Source organism: Erpetoichthys calabaricus, chromosome 2 (assembly GCF_900747795.2).
Source record: "Erpetoichthys calabaricus chromosome 2, fErpCal1.3, whole genome shotgun sequence".
NCBI lineage: Eukaryota > Metazoa > Chordata > Cladistia > Polypteriformes > Polypteridae > Erpetoichthys > Erpetoichthys calabaricus.
This window is the reverse complement of record NC_041395.2, coordinates 300,596,004-300,609,089: the sequence shown is the minus strand read 5'-3', so window position 1 is coordinate 300,609,089 and position 13,086 is coordinate 300,596,004. Positions and strand designations below refer to the sequence as shown.

Here is a 13,086-nt window from a genome sequence, read left to right as displayed (position 1 = left end):
TAGAATTCTGAGGAAAAAAATGAATTTAATCCATTTTGGAATAAGGCTGTAACATAACAAAATGTGGAAAAAGTGATGCACTGTGAATACTTTCCGGATGCACTGTACATGCTGCATCTGTAAAGAAGCTCGAGACACTTAACCATGAAAGGAAATATATATATCACTTTTCTAAGCTGGTTCATATTTCCTGAACCCAACTTTGTATCCACAAATCTATTTATTTAACATGTAATAAAGACGCATTTGCTGGTCAGTTAAAGATACCTAAAACATGAAATAATCAGACACCTATAAGTATATAATGGGTACCACTACACCAAATGGGAGAATCAGGCATTATTTTCATGTGTAATTAAAGTGAAGGAATTTATTCCACCACATAATGGAAAATTAACAGGTATTACCACTTTATGCAAGAGATAAATATTTGAAACACAATGTTAGAGCATATTTATAAACACAGACACAACAATTTAACATATTTATTTGATAAAAGTTAAACATACAAAACTTAAGATTAAACACTTAATAAAAATTATATTCTTCCCTAAATAGGAAGAATCTCAGAACCATGTTTATGCACAGATACTTTGCATTATTTTTTCATTTATTTTTACAAAGAAATAAAAATAAATTTGGCTGTCAAATTATGATGAAATGGTATCTTTTCTCAGGCAGATCATGAACTGTCAGGTTGAGTAGGGAGGTGCTTTCTCTGTGATTTCAAACACACAGAAATCACAAAGCGCTGAGAAAATGACTGCTGTAAGTATACACACGGGAATTAATTCATACAGAAATATATATCTTATTGTGAGCATTTTTTTTTTTTTTTTTAAACAAGGTGCACTTTTTAGTCAGTCTGAATTAACTTCAAATTAAATGAACAGTAATGTTTTAATAATCAGATAACACATAATTGTCATAGTTTAATTAATTGTCCGTTCAGGTATAATAAATGGTAACAGGCCCACATCAGTGATTGCACAAAAGATGCAATACTAAACTAGTGATTCCTTTAAGAACTAAAAGGTGGTTAAACTATTTAAGCAAAACAGGGTGTAAACTTATAGATTATGCATTAAACTATACAGCTATTCAAGCAACATATGGCATTCACTTATGTATTTTGCCTAAATTTAAATAAAAAAAAATCCACACACAACCTAACATGGCTGCGTAGGGATGGGACTACATCTAGGAAACAGAGCTGCTGGCTAACGTGTTTACAAATGGGGGAAAAAATAAATAATAAAAAAAAAAGCAGTGGACTTGCTGGCAGCTCATGTAGACTGTAGTAGGTCAATAATTTAATTCCCTGCACAGCTTCTAACTGCATTATAATCCACAACAGCCTGCTCCAACTTTTTTTTTTTTGGTCAGCAGTGTTCTAAGGAATTTTCATACAAAGACTACATTAGAAAAACCTAACTTCCTTAAGAGACTGCTCTTTTGTTCTTCTAGCAGGATTCCTGAATAACCATTACACTACAATAACATTCTGATTTTAAATCCTTTAAAATGAGAAACTGTACTAGATTCAATAAATAGTACATCTTTTTCAAGACAGTTGAACAATTTACTAAAGATTTTTCAATTCAATGCTATGAAAGTTTATGGAATATAAACTTTATTATATCTGGTTCATGTATGATAAGTATAACATGACCTGAATTGATGATGTGACCATACTCAAAAGGACAATAAATTTATAAGAAAAACAATAAAATGAAAATAATTCCTGATGAAATTGAGAGAATTCATACATAACAATTTAACTAGTACAAAAGGACATATGTCAATCCTAAACAAAATAAAAAGCTATTACAGAGATTTAATAACTGACTCTACAAACACATTTAACTCAAGTCCTGCTGTAAAAAAGGGACACTCAGGCTTACAGTTAAATGCAGACTATATTTATGTAGGTGTTGAATCATAAAAAATTACAGACCAAGTGTTTCTTTTTTTTGTTCCTCAAACTGTTTCCAACAAAAAGTTTAGTAATCTCAAAAGCACATTTTGTGCCAAGATTTAACAGCTTCACGCTCAAGACATGTTTAAAACTCTTAAGAATTCAAGATGCCTGTCTACATATGTTGATATTAAGTTAGATTTTGGTTGAGGGGATGCTGTAATAGAACATCATTAATTATATTTCTTCTAGTTGTTACTGTGGCATAAGATGCCTTACATTATATTTTGATGTATCCTGATATTGAGTCATTGGTTTATCTGCTATTCCGCATGTTCCAACGCCCACTTTGCCATTTACACTTTCTGGAGATGCAAATATACTCCTCTTCACCTAAAAAACATAAAAATTAGTACATATTTGTTAGAACATTTCTAACATATCAAAATGCAACATTTAAACTGCAGTAATAACCACACCGAAGCGAATGTTACAATGAAATTATAACAGCAACTGCAGGACGGGGGGAAAACAAAATCTACTGAAAGTGTTCAAAATTGCCCAAATATTAGAATACATAAAAACTATTAGCATTAAAAATCATACGCTAACATCTACAAAAATGAACATGTGTATTACAAAATAGCTGATCAGAGCATTTTTATATTAAGTGACTTTAAAATGTTTAAATCATTATAGAATTTGACTGAAGAGAAGGTCCTCCCTGCATGGAGTTTGCATGTTCTCCACATGTCCATATGAGTTTCCTCTGGGTGCTCCGGTTTCCTCCCACAGTCCAAAGACATTAGGTGCATTGCTGATCAGTGTGTGTGTGCGCATGTGTCCTGCGGTGGGCTGGTGCCCTGCCTGGGATTTGTTCCTACCTTGCGCCCTGTGCTGGCTGGGATTGGCTCCAGCAGACCCCCGTGACCGTGTGTTAGGATATAGTGGGTTGGAAACTGACTGAGAAACATTTTGCGTTCCACAGTAATACAAAAATAGTGATTTCAGAACTAATGCACACAAGAATACATAAGCCCCCTTTTTTAAATGGTTGATGTATACACCAATGCAATGGCATATGAGTAGGACAAAGTCACTGTATATGATGCACTGTACCAGCCCTCAAGGTCGAATCACTTACCAACTGCTTGAATTCACTGATACAATTATATACTGATGTAGCAATCTAAAGATGAGGAATTTTCAAACAGCTCAGAAAGAATAAAAAGAATTTCTGTATACTAGTTGACACTTATATTGAAGAAAAAAAAAAAAAGGGTGGACTACCAGCCAGTTCTCTGGAAAATATACATTCAGATTAGTTCCTAGGTAAAATTAGGTTTCAGGACTTACAAAGAGACAAAGAAACCGAGTATGTGCTTTGTTTTTCAATTATTGAATTGTAAGTACATAATGCATGGAGTGGGGAAGGGGTATAACAGAACTTGTGCATCTGTCCAAAACTCTTAAAGAGGAGAACCTAATTGTTGCATTGACTCTCAAATTTAAATGGAATATAAATAAAGAGGGAAGAATTGGATACATCAAAAATTAATCTGGTATAATACTTTAAAAAGTGTTAATAGAAAAAAAAGGAAGAAAAAAACAAAAATCAGTAGCTGTTAAACTTTATAGGGGACAGACTGTGAGATAATACAATAGATCATATTGCACCAGAGAATTTGTCCATTATAAAAGTAGTGCCTTTAATTGAGCTCTAATGCTTAAAAATCTTGATTCATGTTTCTGTACCCACATCTGCAGAATGGTTTAGATGAGATTTGGAGACCTTTAGAAACTTGAAGTTTTTTTTTTTTATTATTATTAATCTCAAAAAAGTAGTCAACAACTAATCTCAAAATTATGTTAGGTTGCAACCCAAATATACATATGCAACAAGGACTGGCAAACAAACATCTGTGCAATCAACTGTTCCCCCTGTATCTGTGGTTCAACTATTATATAGAGCTCCTGCTTCTGTAAATACCTCTCCAGAAACTGTCCTCACTTTCAGTAGGACTACCAAGTCAATAAACGGTACCCCTTCCACCACAGAATCAAATGATTCTATGAAGAAAAAAAATGCTCTATATAGTTTTTTGATGGGTGTATACAGAGAACGGACATTGTCCCTAGTGCCCTTATTTTTGCATGTCTCTTTTTTACACAAAACCAACATCCTTACCTGTCCTTTCTTGTTCTTTGAATATGCTTTGTTATTAAACTGTTGCCACTTCACTTTCTGATCTTCCCTCTCTTGCTCAAGTTCTTTCATTCTTTGGGCCTTTTTCAGTGCTTTTTTCTTCTTGTACTCCCTCTGCTGGGCTATTTGTTCTTTCCTGTAAGCAAAATTAAATTAGTAATACCAAATGTAAATGATAAGAGTTTTACCTAATATCTTAAAACAAATTATGCATTTTTCAAAGAGTACAACACCAATGAATATAGCATATGTTCTCTACATCTCTGACCAGAAGGGAAAAAAAAATAAAAAACAAAATGGTCAAACTAGTGTAGGTCTTCACTTCAGCTCTGCACCAAATGCTCACAACAAAAAAAAATTAATAGCTATAATACTTAAAATCCAGAAAATATTTATCTTACTGGATTCATTTAATCACTTCTCAGACTAGGACAAAAGCTTAAGGCATCCTAGCCACCACCAATACTAAGTTGCAGCCAGGCTGTGAAAGCATTTGGAGACAACTCATTTAAAAACCAATTAGGCTAGTTTTTCATTGTATGACTAGATTGCAAACATTACAATACACCAAGATTGTAGTACAGACATGCAGAACAAAAAACCAAAAAACTAACCAAAAGCTTAACAGCTTGGGAAAGCAACAATTGTTAGTTCTCAGAACAGTAACAGGTGCTTATTTTCCAAAAACAGAACATTCAAAACTGTTACAGTGTTATGTGTATGTTTTGTAGTGCACTGAAATGCTTATTTCCTCAGAATATTTATATTTGCAAATATCTGTTCATATATATTGAAGATGGAATCTACCATACACTTCACAAGAACAGATAGAAAAAAATTACTTCTAAGATGTCCCCCAAATACTTTAGGCTTGAAACTTCTGTTTAAGCTATTTAAATCAACACCATATGGTCAAATAAAACATTATGCATTAAAAAAATTAAAATAGGCATTTGGAAATGACCATTTTATTGCATATTTCTGGTACTTGAGGTGTACATTTGACATTGGAATACACTTTCCATTAGCTTGTATGATAGCAGTGGCCTTTCTGGGATAAGTTCTCACATAAACACAGAAGTAAATCAATAGGATACTGAGAACGTGGCAGAACAGTCGAGTGTGACTTGACCTTTGGAGGGGAAACCAAACACTGGGAGATGAAAGATTGTTGTGTAGTTAGACAAGCGCTGATGCAGCGTGCACAGCTGATTTTCTTTTAAAATTAGTGAATCTCATAAAAAAAAAAAAAACTATTGAAAAAGATATGTATAATCTATTTTGCAACACGTGTTATATTAACACGCAAATCAATGTTTGACAACTTTCTTACCGAATGTCAGTTTCTCATGGCAAGTATTTAGGCTTTTATTTTCCAGGGTGCCGTCTTCCCCTTAAATTACATTACCAACAACTTATTTGTTTTACAGAAAAATTCTTTTGAACACCATTTTGCATTGCAAATACATACAGGTGTCTCAGAGGTTCCACTACTGCCTTGTAATAAGGAGGATCACGGGTTCATGTCCCGGGTCCTGCCTGCGTGGTAGTGCTTTGAGTAATCAGAAAAATGGTACATACATCTGATGAATTATTATTATAATAAATATTATGCTTGTAAGAAATAACTTCAATATGCAAAGTTCCAAACTTACTGTTCAAGCTGCTCAACAAGTAAATGACCATTCCTTACGAATTCTCTCTCCCTAGAGTTGTTCAATAAGGAATGTGCAAGCCAGGGACTGGCAACTGTAATGAAACAAAGTAGCTACTGGTTTTAATTTTACTTTCACTTTGGTTTCATTTCAACCCATCACAACAGTAAAGCCAAAAAGGCAATTTACTTACTAAACAAAACAAAAAGGCCCCTTCCACTCCAAGTACATATGAAACTGTTCCAGACTCCTAAAAACTTTCCTGCCACTTGGCGAGCTGTGCTTAACTTTCTGGCATCACTCTACAGTCAAGCATATTGCTATCAGACTGTTTTGCCCAGCTGAAGCCTTGGACATGTAACATTATGTAAACTGAAAATTATGAAGGTATTGTAGAATGTAATATTTAGAACATTGTTTTAAAACTGGGCCTAGGTGCTGGGTACTGCAGCTGGCTAATGATTACCCTACAAAAATCACCCAGGAATGTAGGTACGGTCTTGTTAGGGTGTATTTGCCTAATCTGAATTCCACCAATAGGCTGTGGTACAACTCTGAAAGCTGGATGATACTATCCTTTAAACAATGAAGGATTAGGAAATGTTGACAGCTTAAGTGAACATTTTAACTGGAATGATGCAGCAAGCTGACCATTACTACTTTTCTTTATACATTTCTAAAGCTTGTACACTTCTCCTTGCTATAAAAAGATTGTTTTGTGGAAGTGAAAAATGTATCTTATAGTCTACCAACAGTAAAATTGTAAACTACAACCAACATGAAAACACCTCAACTGGTCCATTAGGAGACACATATACATGCTAAAGTATCATTCACAGGGACACAACATTCAGATAGCCCTGACAAATAATAAACTAGCAAAGTATATAAACAAATTCACTTTGAACTTGCATGCGGTTCACGAGAGGACCTAAACTTGCAGACAATGATCTAAAAACACAGTGCAATAATCTCTCTCAAAGAAAGATGAAATTTTGAGATTTAAATATGTGAGGTAACACACAGCTTTTAGGGACCTGGTTTGTAAACTTACCAGCTAAGCTCACGGTTTACCAGTGTGACCTGAAAAAACACTTGCATCTCTTCCAGGGCTTATTTCTGCCTTGCAGTGATTCCTGCCCATTTCTGTGGGATAGGCTCTGGCTCCATTTGACTCTGTACCAAGTGTGCAACTGGCCTTGTCCAAATCCAGGTTTAAGAAGGTGCCACTAAACAGATAAGAGAGCCAGAACTTCAACTGAGTAATGGAAATCTTCTTTAAATAGAAGAACTGGCAGCTCAGATTCCAGAAAGATGTGTTCAAATCTCACCTCTGTTCAACACTGTTTAAACAGTGCAAATATTCAGTTTAAAAATATGACTTTTTATAAAAGTATGAAACATTATTGATGTGGGCAGTTAATGGAGAGTTAACACCAACAATTGGTGTGTAGCACTGACACTGGTAGAAAGGAGAAAAACTGGTAGAAACAAGACACTGGTAAACATTTTCATATATCATTTATAGTGTAGTACAACTGTGGAAATAGAAAAAGAAAAGGTGGATTAAGAATAAATAGTCGACTTTCTTTGTGAAAATGGAACAACAGATGGAACATAGTACTTTTCCATAAATGACGTGTCTTTTAGTTGGTGTGTGTGTGTTGGCGGTTTGGGGGTTGGATGGGGAAAGCAGCCCTGAGTCCAGACCCAAGGGGGGCAGATTCACCAGGAAGCCGGAGACTGCAAAGGGAGTGCGGCTACATTAATAATACATGAAGAGGGGTTGATTATACAGCATTGTAAGAAGCACTTTATTACTCGGCTTCCTGCTGCTGAGGACTACTGGATGATGTGAAAGGCCACCGACAAGACTCGGAAGGACCCTGGACTTGGGTCAGTTCATGGAGCAGGGGGATAGTATGGCAGTTAAGTTGTTTCTGACCCTGGGTGAGCAAAGTAAGGCGGAGCTGGGTAGTACACATGGGTGCAGGATGAAGTAACAAAGCAGCTGGGAGTACACAGTGCTGCAGAAGACCTGGTGGTAAAGTGAGGACTCAAAAACCCTGAAGAAAAAAAGTTTTCAGGACCACATCAGCAGTCTGGCGTAAGGTGGCTGAATATATGGTCTTCTGTACTCCTCAGATTGTTACAATACAATTAGAGTACAGCTATATTGAAATGCTGGTGCACATACTGAATTACATACATACAATCAAACATGCTATATGTTGTTACCCAAATGTGGATTGCTGCCTCACTCTCCTCCAAACAATTATATATCAAAAAAAAAAAAAAACCTGTAATCACTCACACTATTTCAGTACATTTCATAAAAAAAGGATCATATGCTACTCTCAAAACTCAGTCCTCAAGTTATTTCAGTTAAACTAAAAAAAAATAAAATAAAAATAAAAGTGCACTGCAATGCTTTTAATAATTCTTAATTCTTTGCATTTATATAGCTCTTTTCTCACTACTCAAAGCGCTCGGCAATTGCAGGTTAAGGGCCTTGCTCAAGGACCCAACAGAGCAGAGTCCCTTTTGGCATTTACGGGATTCGAACCGGCAACCTTCCAATTGCCAGTGCAGATCCCTAGCCTCAGAGCCACCACTCCACTTTTGCATACAAAGTACACTGGATCAATCTGACGTGGTGAAAGGAGAACACGAAAAATTATCTCTGTGGATAGAGCATGCTGCATGTACCAACACAGACACAGCTCATCACAATGTTTCCACTGACCCATAGACATATGGACATGTGAGAATGAACCGACTGCAGATACTGTTCGGTATGCTGTCTGTGCTTGGCAAGGCAATGTTTTCACATACCCCGGAATACAAAGTACAAAGGTCAGCATCAATCTGACATGTGTTGTACTCTTCAGTGCTGTGCACTTTGCATGCAACATGCTCCATCCACAATATGCAATCTTGTTTTCTCTCTTTCTCTGTGCCATACTGGTGTTGGCTCTGCAGTCTGTATACTGACAGCTTTACTGCTCTTAGACATTTGGCACACTGTGATGCTGGCTGTGTACTTTCTTCCAAGTTGTGTGAAATGAATGGTGGCACATTGGACTTTTTTTTTTTTTTTTTAAATAAGAGATTTTTGCTCCACTGACAGAAATATTTAGTAAATTTGTTCTCCGTTTCAAAACCGGTCCCGCCCACACGCAGCCGACACGGCATTTCTCGATTGCTATATAAATGTAATGAATTACTATTATTATTAGTCCTCTTCCAAACCCTTCCCCACGCTGTCTGCAGCTCCTCTTTCAAAACCGGTCCCGCCCACAAGCAGCCGACACGGCATTTCTCAATTCCTATTCCTGCTCTTCCAAACCCTTCAGGCCGGAGGCCTCCCATACACCCCCATGCCGCTTTTCTCGATTCCTATTCCTCCTTTGGACTATTGCATCCCCCGCTCCTCTCTCATGACCCCACTGGTGTCATGTCACCGCCCTATATCTAGCCTGACCGTGTGACCTTTCACTTCAGCCTTTTCCGTAGCCTGCTACAGGAAGGTACTCGGTTAACCATTGGCATTGGTTTTGCTCCTTGCTATTCATTTCACTCCTTCCTATTTTCGTTATACTGAGACGGTTGTTTCCTAAGCCTGTGTTATAAAATGAACGACAGTATCTCTAAATTCTGCCAAATATTGCCAGTTATCTTCCGCGGTTCTTGAGCCCTCACCATTGCCTCTTCCATCAACAAACACAGGCTGTGGAACGAAATGAAAGTCCTAAAACTCACAAAAAATATGACAGCTCTTGAAAGTGAAAGTCAGTTTGTTCAATGGCTTCTTCAAGTTCGGGAAGGTAAAACTAGAGACACGGCAGAACTACCTTCTCAATGTTTACCACAACAACAAGACCCAGTTGCTCAACTTTACGGTGATATTAACTTCGACTGTGACTCCCCAAGAACTAGCTATAAGAGCAATACTGAACATCATAAACGACGATTCTCTACATATTAACAACAAAGTTCTTGATCTTATACAGGGTGAAAAAGTGACCTTCAAGAGTGTAGATACAGTAGTCAGTGACGATCCTAATGATCAACTAACGTACCCACAGGAGTTTTTACACACCCTCACACCAACTGGCATGCCTCCCCATATCCTTCATCTGAAGGTGGAAGCTGTAGTTATGCTCCTCCGAAATATTATGCCAAGAAAAGGTCTTTGCAACGGAGCAAGACTCATCGTTACCCGAATACATACAAATATTATTGAGTGCAAACTGATCGCTATCCAAAATTCTAAAACAATCTTCATTCCCAGAATCTCTCTCCTTCCTCCTGACACCAATCTCCGTTTTAAATTTAAATGCACACAATTCCCACTCAGACTCGCCTTCTCCATGACTATCAACAAGTCCCAAGGACAAACGTTTGCAAAGATTTGCGTTAATCTACAACAACCAGTCTTCACCCACGGTCAGTTGTACGTGGCTTTTTCTAGGGTTAGATGTTTTGACTCATTATCTGTCTCCACCAAAACACCTATTCACCACTCTGTCTTTCAAGAAGTGTTTATTTCTTCTTGAATTCTGAATTCCTTTCTCCATTCCTATTCTTACACAGCTGTATGCTACGACGGGTGTCGGCTAATAAATAAATTATTTATATATTGTGTATACAGTGGGGCAAAAAAGTATTTAGTCAGCCACCAATTGTGCAAGTTCTCCCACTTATCAAGATGAGAGAGGCGTGTAATTTTCATCATAGGCATACCTCAATTATGAGACAAAATGAGAAAAAAAAAAAATCCAGAAAATCACATTGTCTGATTTTTGAAGAATTTATTTGCAAATTATGGTGGAAAAAAGTATTTTGTCAATAACAAAAGTTCATCTCAATACTTTGTTATATACCCTTTGCTGGCAATGACAGAGGTCAAACGTTTTCTGTAAGTCTTCACAAGGTTTTCACACACTGTTGCTGGTATTTTGGCCCATTCCTCCATGCAGATCTCCTCTAGAACAGTGATGTTTTGGGGCTGTCGCTGGGCAACACAGGCTTTCAACTCCCTCCAAAGATTTTCTATGGGGTTGAGATCTGGAGACTGGCTAGGCCACTCCAGGACCTTGAAATGCTTCTTACGAAGCCACTCCTTCGTTACCCGGGCGGTGTGTTTGGGATCATTGTCATGCTTAAAGACCCAGCCATGTTTCATCTTCAATAATGCCCTTGCTGATGGAAGGAGGTTTTCACTCAAAATCTGACGATACATGGCCCCACTCTCTTTCCTTTACATGGATCAGTCGTCCTGGTCCCTTTGCAGAAAAACAGCCCCAAAGCATGATGTCCCCGTCCCCCCCACCCCATGCTTTACAGTAGGTATGGTGTTCTTTGGATGCAACTCAGCATTCTTTCTCCTCCAAACACGACAAGTAGAGTTTTTACCAAAAAGTTCTATTTTGGTTTCATTCCTCTTCTGGATCATCCAAATGCTCTCTAGCAAACTTCAGATGGGCCTGCACATGTACTGGCTTAAGCAGGGGGACACGTCTGGCACTGCAGGATTTGAGTCCCTGGCGGCGTAGTGTGTAACTGATGGTAGCCTTTGTTACTTTGGTCCCAGCTCTCTGCAGGTCATTCACTAGGTCCCCCCGTGTGGTTCTGGGATTTTTGCTCACCGTTCTTGTGATCATTTTGACCCCACGGGGTGAGAGCTTGCATGGAGCCCCAGATCGAGGGAGATTATCAGTGGTCTTGTATGTCTTCTATTTTCTAATAATTGCTCCCACAGTTGATTTCTTCACACCAAGCTGCTTACCTATTGCAGATTCAGTCTTCCCAGCCTGGTGCAGGTCTACAATTTTGTTTCTGGTGTCCTTTGACAGCTCTTTGGTCTTGGCCATAGTGGAGTTTGGAGTGTGACTGTTTGAGGTTGTGGACAGGTGTCTTTTATATTGATAAGAAGTTCAAACAGGTGCCATTAATACAGGTAACGAGTGGAGGACAGTGGAGCCTCTTACAGAAGAAGTTACAGGTCTGTGAGAGCCAGAAATCTTGCTTGTTTGTAGGTGACCAAATACTTATTTTCCACCATAATTTGCAAATAAATTCTTCAAATATCAGACAATGTGATTTTCTGGATTTTTTTTTCTCATTTTGTCTCTCATAGTTGAGGTATACCTATGATGAAAATTACAGGCCTCTCTCATCTTTTTAAGTGGGAGAACTTGCACAATTGGTGGCTGACTAAATACTTTTTTGCCCCACTGTACATACATACATACATACACACACACATAAACACAAATATATACACACACAAACAAACACAATGAAAAATTTTTTAAATACAGGTTAATCCAAAATGTCTTTAGTATTTGCATATACAAAATGAAAATATCTTGGGAACAAACATGATCAAGCAGGGAAATGCATTCAAACCAGATAAATGAGGACTCCCTCAAATAATAACTCATAACATCAAGCAGTCAATATAATGTGTTGACATGACAAACATACTAAACCACAAAAGTGGTTCTGAGGGAACTTGCCAACAGGTCAAAAATATCTCAGCCATGCTTCATTCTATCATGCCTGCTGTGCTGAAAGCCATAAACCAACTGCTGAGGCACTAGATTTAATTTTTTATTCTAATCGTATGGATGTGCATACATACACAATAATATGTTTTTGTCAACATAAAAAGGCAATTGGTAACAGTGTGCAGCTCTCCGAACACCACTGGAATGATTGAATGCACTTGTATTGCAATATGGGTAACTAGTGCCATTCCATTAACACACAAGTCATGTTCAATGTCAGTTTGAGTTTTGATGCTTAGCTTTTAAAAATAAAAAAGGCAACATAGGCAGCATCACATCAGAGTGATACTTAGCCCGTTTCACGATACATATTTTTGCTTATAATGCCCACCCCTAACTCTCATGGCGCAATTTTATCAGATCTAATTTGTTGGATTGCTGGTCTGAAGTTCATTTGTAAATTCTCATTTGCCCTACCAAGCAGCTATACAAGCAGACATGAAAGTGGATTTTAAAATGCGTAACAAAAAACTAAAACTTATACCATGTACTTCAAGCCATTTGTAATGAGTTTTCAAAGATTTACCCATCTTCCCAAAGCATCACTAACAGTCAACAGGATCCACCATCATTTCACAAAACTACAATAGATGGTATCCAAACAATGATTTGCTTCTTTTAAATATTGAAAAATGCATTTAGACTAATTATAACAAGAAATATAATCTCTAAATAATAGATGCAAGAATCCCTGGATGGAAGAATAAAAACATTTAAACTTTTTTTTGCTTT

The 13,086-nt window shown here is 37.3% G+C and overlaps 1 protein-coding gene across 2 annotated transcripts in view; it reads right to left on the bottom strand.

The window, feature by feature from the left end:
• Nucleotides 1–471: 471 nt before the first annotated feature.
• smndc1 (survival motor neuron domain containing 1) overlaps nt 472–13,086 on the bottom strand; it is a 28,102-nt gene continuing 15,487 nt past the window's right edge. The window contains exons 5-6 of one of the 2 annotated variants that reach the window (XM_028795843.2): nt 4,107–4,260; nt 472–2,311 (exon numbers count right to left, since the gene is read on the bottom strand). In XM_028795843.2, coding sequence (XP_028651676.1) covers nt 2,174–2,311; nt 4,107–4,260 — 292 coding nt within the window. In that variant the 3' untranslated portion in view covers nt 472–2,173. Of the gene's footprint in view, nt 2,312–4,106; nt 4,261–6,833; nt 7,009–13,086 lie in introns of those variants that run through there. The other variant, XM_051922189.1, reaches the window with a different exon arrangement.